This window comes from Cyprinodon tularosa, unplaced genomic scaffold, assembly GCF_016077235.1.
Source record: "Cyprinodon tularosa strain WSP-4 unplaced genomic scaffold, ASM1607723v1 ctg188, whole genome shotgun sequence".
In the NCBI taxonomy this organism is placed as follows: Eukaryota; Metazoa; Chordata; class Actinopteri; order Cyprinodontiformes; family Cyprinodontidae; genus Cyprinodon; species Cyprinodon tularosa.
Genome location: NW_024038663.1, coordinates 838,228 through 857,483, shown reverse-complemented (window position 1 = coordinate 857,483; position 19,256 = coordinate 838,228). Strand labels below are relative to the sequence as shown.

The window sequence follows — 19,256 nt, the reverse complement described above, 5'->3', positions numbered from 1 at the left end:
TCATTCTTACTAAATGGAAGTTTAGAAAATGAGCATTATTCTTTGCCTAAAAAGTCCTAAACTCACAAAATTGTAAAACTCGCCTGAGTCTACTTCCTGTATGAATACGTTTCAAAACATATTACGAGTCTGCAGGGACTGCCGCTTCACATGCATTATATGATCAGTAAAACAAATGACTGACATGACATTTGAGAAACCATAATTACACTTTTTACGCGCATGTGACATTTTTTATGTGACAAAATGAATTTAGCAGAGGAACAGCGTTATTGAATTGTGGCCAGATATGTATGGAAAAAAGAGTTTTATGATATTTGTTCCAAAGAACTTTTCAATTTCAATCTCATTCCTAACATTTATGGCTCCAAAGCAGCCCTTCACATATAATGAATTTGCAATATTTCACCAGCTCTGGCTATAGTATATTCAATATCATATTCAGTCTCAGTGGTTGGCCTTGATAGAACTGTAAAATACAAAGTCTATAGTGGGTCCGCTAAAACATTCCTGGACCTCCTCTCGCAGGAAGGACATAAATTTTATGTTTCAGTTTCATTTATTAATCATTGAAAAATTATATTTTTTTTCTGTTGCACGCTGTTCTTTCTCAAACCAATTTGAAAGTAATAAGACTGAACCCCCAAGACGATAACAATAAAAAGTTAACTCAGCGTTTAGATGGCCAATCTAAAGCAGCAGTTTGAAAATAGGATAAGCATAAAAAAAATAAAAATAAAGACAGTATACCTTAGCATTACACATATTGCTCAGCTAGACTGGTCTTCTTAGCCAACAACCTTATCCTAAATAAATAAAGGCAACGTTAAAGGGTTTAAAATTTGCACTTGAATCCAACTTTTGAGTGTAGTGTATTAAAGGCGGGCTTGCTAATTTCACTTTAATTGAATCTACTTTTAGTTTTTTTTTTTACCTTCTTGGTAAATAAAACGAGTAGCTGCTGCTTTATGTCATTATAAAATATATATGTTTGACCTGTTTTGTGATTTGCATCATTCATGTGTTTGCAGCATATTTTACTGTTTCATAAAAACTTTCAGCTGGTAGTTTGCAATAAATAGAAAAAAAAAATGTGTTCAAATAGATCATTAAGAGCCTCATAATTGCACATGCCTACAATTAACCAGCTTTTGAATGCCACAGTATATATTTGATTAGGGCTGCAACTAATGATTATTTTGCAATTTGATTAGTCAGTTGGCCAAAGATTTTTTACGAAATGAAACCAGGTTAGATCACATTTTTTCCACTTGAGGAGTTCTGGATAGAGCATAATAAAAGACAATTTGTCGGGGTGTAGGAAGTTGGTTGAGTACCCAAATGCAGAGATAAGTTTTTGCACATTTATTTGGATGCAGGTGGCAACAGAAAAACTAATCCAGGAACCAAAAACACAAAATCAAAACCAGGAGATGACAGGGGTAACCACACATGAGAATCAAAGCAATGCAGAGAAACCAGCACTGAGGAAATGGACAGGAACTGTATATATGGAAGACAGAACAAAGACTGTGGTAATCAGCTAATAGGGAGCAGGTGTGGATAGAAGCAACTAGAGGGGAGCTAGGAGAATGGCACAAGGGGGAAACAGAGAGCAACACAAGAAACACAACACTGCTTAAATATAACTAGAAAACAGGTACAATGACATAAAATGGAAAAGAAATCAATTGCCAAATATATATAAAATTACATAAATAAAAATGTACATGAAAACTCAACAAAAGAAACTTAAACAGAACCAAAAAGTCCACAAAGGGAAGATTCATGACACAAAACATTTTTTTTTTATATCTTAAATGCAAAATGTTTATATATCTTTTTTATAGAAGTGGGGTGCTCCTTCAGCTAAAGTCATGCTTTAGAGACTCTATACCTCAATTAACGATTACTAATTTAGTTGATGATTATTTCAGTAATCGATTAATCACGGTTAATCAGATCAATTGTTTCAGCCCTAAATGTGATGAAAATTAGATTCCTCCATACATTGTATGCTTTTTTCATGGCAAAAAAAAAAAAAAAATCCAGTGAGATTAAATCTTTGGAAGCTGAAAAAAATAATAATACAGTTTGGGGAGAATTGTTTGTTTCATCACATGATAGATAAAACTTAAATTCAAACTTAATTCTTCGAAAGTCCCATTATATAAAAATTTGAGGGCTTTTTTATTTTACAGCAGTACAAAAAATTCACATATTTAGTAGAGAAGCTTATGGTATGATGCTTTTTTGTTGCTCCTTAACTGTAGAATAGCCTCCCCCTGCACATTAAAGAGGTAGCTTCATTGTCTACTTTTAAACCTTATCTTGAATCCAATGTTTTTTTGTGTGTGTGTATTTATTGTGTTTCATATTTTATTGTTTGTCTTTTTTTTCTTCTATAAGCAATTCTTTGTTTGAGTTTAGATTATCTTAAAGCATTAGATAAATAAAATTTCCAAGATATGGGGTAGAAAAGCTCAAGTCAGGAGCAAATCAATATGCCTGAATGTACATACATGTATTTGAAAAAAGAAAAGCTGGAGAACCTGCCATTCCTTGCAAAGCCTAGTCTGTTTTGACTTGTTAACTATTTGGCCAAATTTAAAATTCACAAGCTGGTCCCATAGTAATCAAATGAATATGCATCTGTACAGTAAGTGCCTGAGTAAGTCATCAATCTTTCTAAATAGGTTTCCCGGAAAGAAACTTTAAAATACCATTAAGGATACATACCAAACAAGATTTCTGCCATTGATGTTCTAGCTATGAATACTTGCATATTTATCACATAAAACTTAAGAATTCTTCAACATCATTTTAAATGCCTCCAAACTTCAATAATAAATGATTGTGCAGAAAAGAAAATGTGCCTGTATGGAGATGAAAACATTACATTTCTCAGATATTACAGCAGCACAGTGAAGGCATATGTCTTGTAGCAACAACAAAAATGCCAAACTAATAACCTTAATATTTATCTGGAAGCTAAAGATAACAGAAATTAAGGGTCCAGTCGAGTATTTGGTAAGCAGTAATTATACAGAATACATTTCCATAATCTCAAAGCATTCATCATAACTGAAAATATCTGCAAGGTTTATGCCTGTACTTACCAAGATGATAGAATATTACAAAGCATTTTGTGTTTTCTTATACTATTCTAATAACAATTAAACATGCAAAAACTGGTTTAATGACATCTTTATTCGGAGCTGATGAACATATTTGCAAGAACAGATGTAAAGACCAATTCAAAGAAGGAATATATGAAAGTAAGTAAAACACTATTACAATAACATGCAGATACTTTAGCATGGTGAATCATAAGAACAGCTGCAAAGCAGTGATAATTTAGACAAAAGACTATCATCTGAATGGAAAAAAGATTTTCAAAGGATGACAGAAAAGAAGAGGCAATCAGTGAATATGTTCTTTTACAAGTGCTTGGTCCTTTTAAATCACCTTTAAATATAATATTTTAGCAATAACTTTTTTTTAGGGAGTATGCAACAGGACTATTAATACCCTTCAGCTGGGATAATGAAGCCCAGATGCTTCCTTTGATAAAGAGTCTGGGCTGGAGCTGACAGTGGTGTGTCTCATGCAGATCCACCTTAAACTGTCTGTTGTGTGATAATCACTCACTTTTACCGAGGCACAGATTGCACAGTTTAATTGGTCAGAGTCCAGTAACTGAAGGAGGTAGCATGCAGCAAGACTACATTTGGGGTGACCGCTATGATGAATGCCAAAGCAATTTGCTGAATTTTACATCCAAATACACAATTAAGAAGAGTGTAGAGCATCAGAAGACATGGAGAGTGAAGGTTTCCCAGTCTTTCCTTTAAGACAATCTAGCTAAAGGTGCAATGGTTTGATTATGTTGCAAGAAAAATACACATTATAAATCTGTACTTCTTTGATCTTTTGCAAAAACTGGAAAGATATAATTAACAATGTGAGATATGGTATGTAGAAATACAATACATGATCCAAAAGCAATACAAATATTGCAGATATCATATTGATGCATTTGGGAATAAAAAAAAAATGGATAAAAGAAAAAAAATATATAATGTTTTACACTTATTAGGGGATTGCAGGTGTGTATTTAGAAGTGTAACACTTAAGAATCTGTAGGAGGGCCTTAAGTAAACAGAAAAAGTATGTGCTGTTACTGTGTTCATAAATGATCGTGTGGGGTTATCCATTCAGCGCTTGACTTACCAAAGGAATATTTTTTTTTGTTTTAAAATTCTCATCTTCCAATTCACAATCACCCCAATGATATGAAGCATCGTCTTTATTTGTTTCTCACAGAATTCTATCTGGAAGCAGCTTAATACTAATTGCACAGTACCTTGAAAAAACATCAAACTCTGGTGTTCGTTTTTAATAAAACTATGCAAAGCAACAATGTGAAATAAAAAAAAAATAATTGCAAAGAAACAGAAAGACAATTTAAATATGCATTATATTTTATAATTGTCTCTTTAGTTCATAGCCCAGTGTAAACATTTTATTTTAAAACAATCCTATTTTGTTAATCTCATCTAACCTGGCTGCATTTATTCACTGTTAACTGCTAATAAAGCTTCCCTGTGACAAACTAGAAAATACACCAAAAGGAGTGCAATTCTGAAAATGTGTATAGCAGATCAAAAAGAATGCAAGATACAAAATAGGGCCAATCACCTAAAAGGATCAGGCGTGGAAAGGATGATTCAGAGAAGTATTACGAGTCTCATGGTACTAGAACTCTGGAGGAGCTGCAAAGATCCACAGCCCAGATAAATAAACCTAACCAACAGAAAGCAGGAAAAAAGCCTATGCTATTATAGAAATCCATAATAGGTCCCACATAAAGTTAACACGAAACCATGTAGGGACAGAATAATAATGTCCAAAAGGGTTCACTGATCAGATGAGTCTAAAAAACATCCAAAACACTATGCAACAGAGGAAAACTAAGACCACAAATAACACCACGGACACTTTGCCCACGCTTACATGTGGTGGTAGCATCATGCTGTGAGGATGTTTTCTTTCACAGTCATTGCAAAGCATTTCAGTGTTATAATTGTGCTTTGTCCAAGGAAGATGGATTAGGCTAAATGTAGGAAAAAAAATTGCTGCCAGACTAACATTGAAAATCTAGGTGAGAATATGTCACAAGACAAATTGTAAAACAACAAAAAAAAGTTTTAAGTTATATGTGACTATTTGCAAGGCATTTTTTTTTTATCATTCTGATTCTGGTAACAAGTACTGGGGCAATGTTTTTTTATCATCCTTACTTGTTCTGCTTCAGTATTCAAGGCATCACAACATCAAGCTGTGTTTCTTTACTGTGCTATATCATATCATATAAAGCCCTGAAACAAGAAAAAGCTTTAAAACTAGTTTTCAAAGTAAGCACAAGAAAAGATATAGCTGTATATGTTTCAGTGGAAGTTATCAATAATTTAATGTGTTTTGCAGATGTAGATATAAGAGTTACAACAGTCAAAAGCAAAACGGTGATGTCATGACCTAAACAAAAGGCTGTGTTGTTATAGCCCATCCTTAATTCATTCAGTAGTTTTAGACAGTCCCATCAGCATAAATTGCTCCTGTTGGTTCCTTTGAATAGTTCTCCACCAGTCTAACATGATCACGGTCATGCTTCTGAGCACTCTTCCATGCATTATTTCTTTCGTCTAAAGGTTGCTTGAGGCTTTCTTTTATGCTCTTTGTTTCATATGCACACTCAAGTTTTTGTAGAATTCAAACCTTTACTTTAAGGAAGGTTTGAATGTTCTGTAGGAATTAAAGGAGCAGCACCTGGCTGTTTTAAATCATATTCGTCTCAGATTTCTCATAGCAGCTTTGCCTCATCTGTTTCTGTTTGACTCCAACACCATCCTGTAGAGAAATATCAGCTGTGCTGCTCCCATCAAGACCCAGTGTAGTCCTGTTTCTCTGACTGTGACTAACTGGATGTGCTCTCTTCATCCCCTAACAGTGTGTTTCTAGAATGTTCCAAAGTTATGTAAATAAATAAAGAAAACTCCTTGAGTGATGAGAAGGTGTGTCAAAACTTTTGGTCTGCACTGTATATATATATATATATATATATATATATATATATATATATATATATATACATATATATATATATATATTAGGGGTGGAATGGTTCACAAAATCCACAGTTCGGTTCGGTTCACGGTTCGTGGTCACGGTTTTCGGTTCGGTATATGTTGATTGTTAGGAAAATCTATTATGTCTTGTACAACGCGTCTTTCCGCCGTTATCGTAGGTCACTCTAAATGCAAAGTGGTCCCATACAGGAGACCTATAAAGTGCTGCTGGCACGTCTTCCAACTAGGGTGGCCATTTCTATAGCACCAAAAAGGAGGACATTGTGCGGCATATCAATAAATTACTAAGGTGTACATAAGAATCAGGTAAAGTCAAATTTATAGTATGATTCTTAGTAGTTTAAAGACAGTGTTGGGCAAGCTACTTGTCTATTGTAGTGAGCTAAGCTATCAGTTACTCAACAATAAATTAAGCTTCACTACACCAAAGCTACCACCTAAAGAATTATAGCAAGCTAAGTTACACTAATGTGTTAAAAGTAGCTTAACTACATCAGAAGCTACTTACCGTATTTTCACGACTATAAGGCGCACATAAACGTCTTTTTTTCCCCTCAAAATGTGCGGTGCGCTCTATGGTGCGGTGCGCCCTATGTGTGTTGCAACTGCGACTTTTGAGACCACCTCATTGAGGAGATGATAAAAGAGTGGCTGAATGTAAGGAGACCAGGTGTTTTTTTTTCCACTCATCACCATCGCTGTTAATCTGACTCCATGCGTGCCCATCTCACAGCTGATGTGAAAAACATGGTGAAACAAATTAATGCTGTGCTCGCTGTGAACCGGACGCAGCAGGTGCAGCAGAAGCAGCGAGTTTACATGCAAAGTCAACGGTTGACGAGCGTATAGACGCAGCAAAAGGTCCCGCAGCGCGTTTTGAGCGAGTCGGGAGCGCACCGCCAACGCGCTGCTGCTGCTCGAGATGGAAAAATTGAAGTTTTGCTGCTGGAAGCGCCGCATCAACGAATCAGAGAAGCTGATCTGGGAGCTGACAGCGAGACAGACACATCGCTCTGATGACATATGATTTTAAAGCAAATGAAAGGGCTGGATGGATGAGGAGATGATGAAAGCGTGGCTGAGGGAGGTGTATGTGAGGAGACCAGGTGGTTTTTTTTCCATGCATCACCATCGCTTTTAATATGTGACTCCATGCTTGCCCATCTCACAGCCGATGTGAAAAACATGGTGAAAAAAAATAAACGCTGTGCTCGCCGTTATCTCGGGGGTCTGACAAAGGAACTTCAACCGCTCGACATCGGTGTGAAGCGGCCGTTCAAAGTAATGGTGCGAGCCGCGTGGGAGCGATGGATGGCCGACAGAGACCACAGTTTCAGGATAAGTGGAAGGCAGCGCCGGGCAAGTTACGCCACCGTTTGCGGATGGATTGTAGATGGACTAACGTGTCTGCAGGCTCTGTTGTTCAAGCTTTCGCAAAAGCCGGCATTATTTCTGAGGAGCTGCGCTGCACGGAAAGTGACTCTGACAGCGCAGAAGGGGAAACTGGCATGTCTGATTTAGCGCAGCTGTTTAATTCAGAAACAGAGGATGATGACTTTGATGGGTTTGATTAATACTTTGTAATAAATACATTAATAAAGCACAATCATACTCAGTTTTGCTCCCGCTCTATTTTTCTACCTGAAAACTTAATTCAACAGCAGCCTCTGGGCGGGTCTCCTCCTCTTCACTGCGGCGGCTGGCAGGTGTTTTTTCATCTAAATAATCTAAATCTTGCAGCTATATTTGCTGTGATCAGTAGGAATAAAGTAGTTTTAATATGTTTTTAAGTGAGAAAGTCCACCTGAAAACTTCATAATTGCAGTCAGTTCATCCAGATTATCTATTTCTGTCGGAGGCGCTCAGACCCCCACATACCAGCGGTGCACCGACAGTAGAAATCCTTTCGTTCACCGCGGCTGCTGGCAGGTGTTTTTCATCTAAATAATTTTAGCTGCAGGCACCAGGATACCGGTAATAAAAGCGAACAAATTCCGTCGGCAGGTTTCAGGATTTTAAGTTAATTTAGGAGTGATCACAGCGCACTGTCATCTGCGATGTGTCTGTCTCACGGCCAGCTCCCAGGTTTGATTAATACTTTGTAATAAATACATGAATAAAGCACAGTCATACTCAGTTTTGCCCCCGCTGTATTTTTAAATACGCAGTAGAGGTATTTAAAGGTAGTAGAGGACATGTACCGGTATATAAAAAACGCGCCCTATAGTCCGGTGCGCCTTATGTGTGTGTTAAATACAGAAATGGGACACATAACTGAGAGTACGCCTTTTAGTACGGTGCGTCTTATGGTCGTGAAAATACGGTAACGTTGTACCAACCTAATATCAATTCAAAATGAGTCTGATACACTAGTTAAAACATTTATTAAAGATCAGCCAATGACATAACACAGTGTAAACATTGCTTTATGATCAGCATATTAAAATAAAAACTGAAGTAATTACTAATAGACAAACTAGTAAACAATCTGATGTTATTAGAACCAAATTAAAGGTATTGTGTAGTGTTCTACACACCGAGACATGGTTATGAGTTTGTATTCAATGGACATCTCCAGGGAAAACAAAACCCTACAAAAGGCATCTTATTTCTTTAGGGTCTCCCTTAGAGAAAACTTCTTCAGACCTCAATTAAACAGTCGATTCAAGTAACAAATGAAACTGTTTACAAAAAAGGTGAAAAAATAAAGAAGCTAATTAAGTGATACATATATTTATGTCTCACCATATAATTTTATTTCTACCTACATATTTATTCATTGTGTTTTTGGGGGCAATTAATTGAATGCTTATTTATTTATTTATTGAGCATTTATTTATTTATGTATTTATTTTATATACGGTAGAGCTGTTCCTCCATAAATAAAAAAATCTTGTCTGTGCAAAGCCTAAAAACAGATTTATGCAAACATTCTGTCATGTAAACTAGGCCATGAAAATACAATATCGAAGTTTCACTACTGCTCTCTAATTAGAGTATCTTAGTGGCACATATGGGAGAATTATCCTGCCATAATGCAAGAGCACATCATTTCAATTTGAGAAAAGAATTTCATCTTCTTGCACTCAAAACTTATAATGCTCACACTCAAAACATGCGCTCTCTCTCAAATATTTTCTCTTCTCTCTCACATCTTTGTTTCTTCTCTCAGATTTAATGCTTCTTGCACAGATATTTTCTCCTCTCGCTTGCCTCCTTCTCTTCGCGCACAAACCGCGCTCTGCACGAGTCTCAGATACGCTCGCAAACCCGTAGGCTCTGCTTGCGGATTTTTTTTTTTGCTCTCTCGGACTGCAGTTGGATCGTCGCCTAGCAACCATTCCAGCCAATAGAACGACAGACTCGGAAAGGGTGCGCCTGTTTAACCCTACTGAGTGTGCCTGTGCTACTACGCCACTTATAAGAGCGTCAGCTGAAACTGCTATTTACAGTAGCTTGTGGCTGATTGTTGTTTCAAAATAGAAAACCTGGTTTCAATTCTTAGTTATGCCCTGGATTTTGTAGCGTTTGTGGACGCTACGTCGCTACTTGATCAAAACAATAACGTCGCTACAGGAAAGTTACTTCATAAATAAAGCAGCGACGCTACGGTCAAGCTACTGGAAAATGTAGTTAAACTAATAGCTTCGCTACATGTAGCGGTGCTACTGCCCATCACTGTTTAAAGATGATGCTTGCAGGGCCGGTTCTAGCCCTTTGGTTGCCCTAGGCGAGATTGAGTTTTGCGCCCCCCAAACCAGTACCTTTTCTTTTTTATTATTTTAAATAATTTATTACACACTCAAAGTTAGGACTGTGCAAAAACACTTTTAACCATCTGTAAGGACACTTAGGTAAAGTATAACTAAAAAACTGGATTAAATCAATGAATGAATTTATTTCAGACAATTAACAAATTTAACACACATTAAACAAATATTAAATAAACAATTTCAGAAATTACCAAATAACAATAAAAAATAATAAATTTAAGAAATTCTTCAACCAAGGACTACATAAAAAAGTAATTGATAAACATTAAATAAAATTTTCTGTTCCAGTTCAATTAAATCATTTGAACATAAATAGAAATGAGATAAACAAAATTTTCCTCTAAATAAAATATATCAGGTATATTTACCCTGATTTCTGACATTGATTAGTGATTAAAGAAAGGATTAACCCTCTACAAACAAAAGTGCTTTTATGAATACCATTACAAAATTTAAAGTTTGAAGTTGTTTTTTTTTTTGTTCACATATTCTATGATGAACAGCCATAACTTCATATATTTTGATGATTATTTGTACATCCCTTTTGAATACTCAATGCAGATAATCACTACAAAATATTTTATTTATATTAGTATCTTCTACCCATTCTCAAGCTAATAATATAGCAAATAATTCTGCTGCATATATACTGAGAAAAAAATGATGTCAACATTAGGGATGGGGATCGTTAATATTTATTGATATCGATACCACTATCGATACTTTTCTGTTATTTGGTGGAAAGACGATGCAACAAAATTTTTTTAACAGAACTGGTATTGCTTCTATTGCTTAACAAGTAAGCATAACAAAAACGTTTCTAGCCTTCAATAAACATGGCTAATGTAATAGGCCACTTCGAAATTACATAAAACTAACTAGAATATATTTTCACAATTGTTGGTTAATGTATTGTCTACTGTCACTTTTCATCATGTTTTTAGTGATTAGGAAAATATTTAACAAATAAATAATTGTATTTTGAATTAAATGTAATTTTTAATAAATGTTGGCATCAGTAGTTTAATTATATATAGAGCAATATACATTCACCGGCCACTTTATTAGGTACATCTGTCCAACTGCTTGTTAACACTTAATTTCTAAGCAGACAATCACATGGCGGCAACTCAGTGCATTTAGGCATGTAGACATGGTCAAGACAATCTCCTGCAGTTCAAACCGAGCATCAGTATGGGGAAGAAAGGTGATTTGAGTGACTTTAACGTGGCATGATTGTTGGTGCCAGAAGGGCTGGTCTGAGTATTTCAGAAACTGCTGATCTACTGGGATTTTCACGCACAACCATCTCTAGGGTTTACAGAGAATGGTCAGAAAAAGAAAAAACATCCAGTGAGCGGCAGTTCTGTGGGCAGAAATGCCTTGTTGATGCCAGAGGTCAGAGGAGAATGGCCAGACTGGTTCGAGCTGATAGAAGGGCAACAGTGACTCAAATAACCACCCGTTACAACCAAGGTGGGCAGAAGAGCATCTCTGAACGCACAGTACGTCGAACTTTGAGGCAGATGGGCTACAGCAGCAGAAGACCACACCGGGTGCCACTCCTTTTAGCTAAGAACAGGAAACTGAGGCTACAATTTGCACAAGCTCATCGAAATTGGACAATAGAAGATTGGAAAAACGTTGCCTGGTCTGATGAGTCTCAATTTCTGCTGCGACATTCGGATGGTAGGGTCAGAATTTGGCGTCTACAACATGAAAGCATGGATCCATCCTGCCTTGTATCAATGGTTCAGGCTGGTGATGGTGGTGTCATGGTGTGGGGAATATTTTCTTGGCACTCTTTGGGCCCCTTGGTACCAATTGAGCATCCTTGCAACGCCACAGCCTACCTGAGTATTGTTGCTGACCATGTCCATCCCTTTATGACCACAATGTAGCCAACTTCATGGCTACTTTCAGCAGGATATTTGTGCCATGTCATAAAGCTGGAATCATCTCAGACTGGTTTCTTGAACATGACAATGAGTTCACTGGACTCAAATGGCCTCCACAGTCACCAGATCTCAATCCAATAGAGCATCTTTGGGATGTGGTGGAACGGGAGATTCGCATCATGGATGTGCAGCCGACAAATCTGCGGCAACTGTGTGATGCCATCATGTCAATATGGACCAAACTCCCTGAGGAATGCTTCCAACACCTTGTTGAATCTATGCCACGAAGAATTCAGGCAGTTCTGAAGGCAAAAGGGGGTCCAACCCGTTACTAGCATGGGGTACCTAATAAAGTGGCCGGTGAGTGTATGTGCTTAGGATGGTTAAGTCAGAGCTTTTATATACTCTCCGTCTCAACTAAGGATTTTAAATAAATTTGAATATTATCTCTTGCAAGAAATGCTTCCCACTAAGTTTCCTAACTTCACACAACATCCTTTAGATAAATATCAGCTGGCCTGCAGCCATTCACACTTGGGGTTACAGATGATAGTGTTGGGTTAGTAACTGGTTTATCTCTGGAAGGTGAGGCATTAACTGAGGTAACTATGACCCCTAAACTGCGTTTGGTGCCTTCTCTCTGATATCTGTGTGCACTGCACAAAGTATACCTGTTGCAAATGCAGGAAGAACTCACCTTGGGTTTGTGCAAACTGCTAAATGGGACAATTGTAGCTTCATATATAGTGCTTATCGTTGGGTGAAATAATGTTACTCCAATACTGAAGCCATACTGTTTGTCATCTTCTAAGTCGAAATGTTGAATGACATGAAAAGGCGAGACAAGACAAAATACAATTATTCTTTAAGTTGTTCTTTCTTTCACATAGTGAACTTTGCAATATAAATGAGTCTGTTGGTGAATGGACAATATAAATAGGCTATGCCTTGCCTTGTTGGAAAAGCATGGTTATGACCTGTTCTCAGCTCAGGAACTAGGACCCGTATGATACCTGGTTGTTCCATAGGTTTGACTAAATAAAAGATTTAGATATGAATTATCAAGTTATTCCTGCAAAAAGTTCTGATGTTGCAGGGGCAGGTAATGAGTGCTTGGAGCATGCTCTTGTTCTGATGCCAGTTTGTTTCAGCCTTCATCCAGTCTCATGTAGAAGGGCTGGTCATATCATAGGCTATTTGCATTACAATAGGGACATTTAGGAAGGTAGAGTGAATACACAAACTTGAAGAGGGGAGGGGGGGCTTGCAGGAAAACTGAAATTCTCTAGGACTTCTAGTGTTAACTTCACTTAACTATGACCATTTATACCTTTTTGGTATTGGCTTGAGTTTTGGAGACTTTTCCTATATTGAAAGCACAGCCTCTGGGTAAAAATGTTTTTAGTACAGAATTGGAATGATGTTGTTATTGGGTATTCCTGCGCATTGGAAAAATTCAGAGTATCAGTGGGAGCAAAGCAATGAAGCAACCCCAAACAATGGTGTTGCAATCTTTTTGCTTCTTTGTCAAAAACATCTTGCTCATAAATGTTTATCTTTTTGTTTTTGTTAATTTTGTATCGAAACAAGAAAATAAATTATTTATGAGTTGAGTAAACAGAGATAGCGAATACAGACTGTTTTTCAGACTGGTTGACAACATTGTTACGTAAGCATAGAAGAAGCCTCCACTAACTACAAACATCTTGCTAGATCTGGTGTGTCCAGTGGAATAAAGAAAAGTGGGGTGAAAAACAAGATCAATTTTGTAAACAATGTAAGAAAATAATGCCACACGCTGTGGCTGAAAAAACAAAAACAAAATTCAAGGTCCGGATTTGTACCTCCCTGCCACAAAAGGCCGATATCAATGTCTTATCTATATGCACTGATGTTGATACCCTGCATTTTAATTTCTAAAACACTAATATTTTTTTATTTGGATTGAATCAGACTAAAATAGAAAACGGGAAAGATAAAGTAGTAAAGTTAATTTGAAACAGGATGAATAACATTTTAAACGAAACTTAATTCAATACATTTGCTGTAATACATGTATATTATTCCAATTATCATGGTGGATAAGAATGAAATAGAATGAATGTTTCAGATGACATATACCAATGTGTTATGATAAATTATGATAAAATGTCAGCTTTGGAATAGCTTTTTATGGTTTAATGATAAAATCCTGTTTAACGGCATATTTAAAAAAAATACTGACTGAGCTTTGTCACATCCCCTTTGCTCCTGATCTAAATAATGCTTATTTTGAATACACCTTAAGGAGATAAATATATGTTAAAATACCATGGTCTTTAATTTTTAAGGAAATGCAAAACTAATATTAGGGGTGGACGATAATTCAATAACGATATATATCGATCGATAGACGTGTGGCGCAATAGAAAAAAACAGTGTCGATAAAACTTCGATAAAGAAACGCAGTTTTCCTTCCTTCTCATTGTAGCCTATCATGTAGGTTTATGTTAGTCACTACTTCCTCCCAACCAATCACAATCGCGGACCCAGGCACACCGTCACAAAGCTCCGCCCTCTCAAACCACAACACAGAGCACATGAAGATGTCGCAGCAAGGAGAGTTGAAGGAAATTGTTCTAAAGAAGGGTTTTTGTTGTTTGCCAGTTTGGCAGTATTTCGGTCATGGCAAGTCAGACAAAAATAAACCACAGTCATTTGTAAAATGTGTAGGGAACCAGTGAAAACGAAGTCTGATAACACAACCAACTTTTTTTTTTTTTTTTTTTATCATCTCAGCCGCTCACAGCCGCAGGAGTACGAGCTGTGCAGGCCCCGGCGCGGCTCTGCATCACCTCCGAGGAATTTTCGGGAATATCGGGAAAATATATATATAAAGTTCTGGGCAGTTTCCCACGTAGTTCTAACAATTGAGAGAAAAATGCTGAGGGGCCAGAAACTTCAAAGTAATAACTCAGGTTAAAGCAGGAAACTAAGCTGAACCAGGTTCAGCTTAGAAGAATGCGGGCATCCATTTATTTATTTGTTATATTGATTTTGGTCACTTTTCTGGTCACTATAGTTTATTCTTTGTCAGTATTTAATAATATAACTCAGGTCTTTTAAGTTATTTTTCTTTAAAACAATTATTTAGTGGTTAAAAAAGTTGGTTAAATGAAGATTTAATTGGAAGTCTGTGTTTGTTTTCTTTATTAAAATTAAATCATTTAGCAATATCATAAAATGTCCAGGCAGAGCTGCACATAAAATATGGTTTCAAATCTTTTCAATAATTATATATATCGATCAATATGCATTTTTTTTTTTTATCGATAAGCTTTTTTTCCATATCGCCCAGCCCTAACTAATATATTACTTGAAGGTAAACTCTAAATGGCTAAATTTATTATTAGTAGGTCAGGAGTTTTATACAAATATAAATGTAGATTTAGTTTTAAAATTGTGAATATATAAATAATCAAAGTAGTATTATTGCAATGGTTATAGCTTCTTTAAAACATGGTCCATGAGTAGTGAATTTTCCCCATAAACAGGTATTAATTAACCTTCTCAAAGATGCTGATCAATTCTAGTCTCGTTTCATTCATTTACAAATCTAAAGTGAAGTAATTATATTTTGGGCTTAAAAGTTCATACAGTAAAAACAACAATGAAAAAAAAAAAGCAAAACTTTAGTGTTAAATTTTTTTCACTCTTTTCATTGCATATATATTGCATTTGTATTTATCCTCTATGATTTATAGGCATCAAGAATCATACAGTATAATATTTATTTTCTTACTCAGAACATAGATTTTTTGTGTGTTTGTTTCCTGTGTTTGGCAACCAAGATATACATAAAACAGAGATAAAAACAAGCCATAGACATCAGTGGAAATTTAGATTTCGTCTGTGTTACTCCCAAAGAAGACGTTAAAGTTAAAGTCTGTAAAGTTAAAGAAGACGTTAAAGTCCGCGCACCGGACTGGAGTTGTGACAGGCAAGCCCGGGCCACAGGCGGCTACGCTCTACCCTTATATATTTATTCGGCTACCTAATCTGAATCTTTGAATTCCATTTTGAGAGCGAGATCATCTGTGGTAGTAGCACTAGACATCTTCCAGGCATGTGAGTAAAACTAGAAGCAGTTCAGGGCACAGGATGAATGAATGGTAGCCGGCACGCACAGGTGACGTCATACACACTCCGCTTTGTTTTAAAAAAAATGTAAATATAAAAAATATAACCGCAAATGTCTGGGGGACAGTGATTCACCTACATGTAATGAATGCTGGCGTACCATAAACAATAAATTATTAACAGTTTAGTTTCAACTCGTTGCCCATAGGAAGACGTTACTTGGATATAACAAAACCGAATATCTTCAGAACAGCTCCAAATGACACAAAACTCATAGGTGAATAGAACATTATGTAATAACATAAAATCAAGGGGCCAATGTATAAAAAAAATGGTTTTCCCCTTTAACTCCCTTTCCCCTAAAGCAAATTTTAAATGTCTTGTTATTTAAAAAAAAATGATGTCAAAATGTCAGTTTTATATTTAAGTTATTATAGTTTCTTCCTGTGGTTGTATGGTCTGGGTGGCAGTGGTGTCAGATGCAGGAGCATTGAAAGGTCATTGTTTCAATCAGCTTTGGCCTTAATTTTTTTTTAATCCTCCTTCTTACATATAAAGACTTAAAAGGCCAAACTCCATCTTACATCAGAGATACGATTGTTCTTTATGTTCCTGACAGTGCTGCTAATGCTGCTGCTGAATGTTGGAAAAACAGTAAAACATATCTCAGTCTTATGTTTACATTTGATCACCATATTTACATTTTATTACTGCTACACTTTAAGAAATTGAAATGTTTTGAGAGCTTTACTGAATGACATTTAGTTTTGTATACACCCTGTGTGTGCAAAATGACAATAAAGTTTGTCTAAGTCTAAGAGTGCTTGGCTCCCAATCTGCATGTTTAGTAGTGGCTATTAGAATTTAGAACTCGAAAGGAAGGTACCGGTAGATCTTTTAGCTATCAGGCTTCTTTCCTGTGGAACCAACTACCAGTTTTAGTCCATGAGGCAGACCACCTGTCTACTTTTAAGGGAAGGCTTAAAACATTCCTTTTTGATAAAGTTTATAGTTAGAGTAGCTCAGGTTATCCTGAGCAATCTCTATAGTTATGCTGCTATAGGCTTAGACAGCTGGAGGACATGGAGACATTCTTTTCTATTCTCCTACTCTGCAAAATACGTTAGTTCAATCTTTAATATTATGCTCTCTTTGCTTTTTCTCATAGCAGCTTCATCTGGTCTATTCCTGTTTGGCTGTGAGAAATATCGGCTGTGCTGCTACCATCACCTTTCTTTGTGAAGGGTGGAGCTTGGCCTGTTTTTTAGTGTATTCCTGTTTCTCTGACTGTGACTAACTGGATGTGGTTTCTTCATCCTCTGACATAGGAGCTGGCTTGGAGCTCGTGTGTTTCCTGGATGGGGCCACCTGTTGAGCGAGGTGACAGTTCCCTTTTGCATCTCTGCTTCTTTCTGTATGTCAAGCAATAAACAGATTTTCCTTAGATAGAAAATATTTTATCAATCTGACTGCATCATTACATAAGTTACAATCACTACATAAGGTAACTGAATAGAATTTTGTCTTTGGGCAAAACACTTTGACCTAATTGCCAACTGATGGTGGTCGGAAGGATTGGTGGCGCCAGTATACAGCAGCCTCGCTTCTGTCATTGAGCCTCAGGGCAGCTGTGGCTACAATATAGCTTGACACTATAAGTGGGTGAATGATGGAATGTAGTGTAAAGCACTTTAGTCAAATCTTCGAACTCGTAAAAGCTTTTCATAAGTACATTCAGGTTGGTATATTTTCTTGCAAAATGATCAAAAGTTTGTTTATTCAAACAGGTAAAAAAATAGCCACTACATCTAATCAGATAGACTTTCTTTGCAAAAAATAAATCAACAGATGCTGCTGAATGAATTTCCCTTAACGAGACTACTGACAAATGAAAAAAAAAAACTAAACAAAAACAACAAAGATCTTTCTTCCTCTGCAGTGTGGTGCTGATAGCAGACTGACCGCGTTCCCCTCTTCCTGCATTTTACTTTTCATTTAGCAAGAGACACAAGCTAATTTAGCATGGTTGTGTGCAAAGTATTATATACGTCTCAGAGGGCCGCTTCATACACTTACGCAATTAAAGAGCAAAAAACTTGCTGGGAGGAATGTAATCCTGCTGCAACATTAGGAAATGAATTCAGAATGCAAAGGTTATTTTATAGCTTCACTGAGTGTATAATCACACAGGTTTCTATTGACTTTAAAAACAGAAAGCACCTGTGTAGCGTAATGAGGCATTGTTTGGGAAGTCAGAGGTAAAATGCTTGTAGGTGATATCCACAACTGAATCCAACAAACATGTTGGCAGCATGGCTTCTAAGAGGCAAAAATAAAAGACAAAAGCCCCATCCACAGCAAGGGCCATTGATTCAGTTAATTTTATGCAGGAAAATGATTTCCCCTATGGCCATTTTCACAAAAGCACACCGTGAGCAAAGCAGGCTCCCTACACTCACGTTAGTGCATGGCCTACTATCTACATAAATTGTGTACCCAGTTCAAAACACCTTGAGGATTGTAGTGTAAAACTTCCTCCAAACACATTATGATATGATATAGTGCAACATCTTGATGTAAAATCCATTCCAGATTTTATCTGTGCAAAAGCAATCCAGCAGCAGAAGGCAATAGATAGATTTCAGAAAAGCCAGCAATGCAATCAGATCAGCAGAGCAGAGAGGGGACTCAACAACAGTCTGCATATAATTTAAAAGCTAAAAATCCTTACCGTCGGTTTTCAGTGTCAGAGGAGTTGGAGGGCTCAGAACTCTCGCATTTGTCACTGAGTTCTTCACCAAGCAGATGTAGCTTCCGACATCTGAGGGCTGAACTTTAGAGATATACAGGTTTCCTGTGACTTGAGAGATGAAGCGGCGACTGTCCTCAGCAACAAATGAGGGGAACTCATTAAAGACCCAGCTGTAGATAATCTCTGCAAGAGAAAAAAAAGAGGCATACATTTGTTACATGTTTGTAAGAATGACTTAGTAAGTATGCCTGAGAGAGTCCATCCCTTCGCTGTATATTAGTATAATGGTGTGGAACAACCAGTCTGCTTGTGTGTCTAAAAAAACCTGGATTACCTTCAATGACTGCAGTCAAAATGTACAGTTGGTACATATTCAAACCTTAAACCTCTTCAAAATGTGTTTTAATAAACCATAACTTGTTCTATACTTTTAAACTTAAAGTAACTGAACAACACAGAGCGGTACATATTGGTCAGGTGAAAATAAAAGTAAAGTATGAAATGCACTAATGGTCTTTACATTCCTACATGACAATTTGTCCTATTATAAGGTTCTTTTCCAGAT

The 19,256-nt window shown here is 36.6% G+C and overlaps 1 protein-coding gene across 2 annotated transcripts in view; it reads right to left on the bottom strand.

Moving 5' to 3' along the window:
* cntn5 (contactin 5) overlaps nt 1-19,256 on the bottom strand; it is a 225,097-nt gene that overhangs the window by 70,701 nt on the left and 135,140 nt on the right. For both annotated transcript variants that reach the window (XM_038282848.1, XM_038282849.1), the window contains exon 7: nt 18,671-18,874. In XM_038282848.1, coding sequence (XP_038138776.1) covers nt 18,671-18,874 — 204 coding nt within the window. The remainder of the gene's footprint in view (nt 1-18,670; nt 18,875-19,256) is intronic.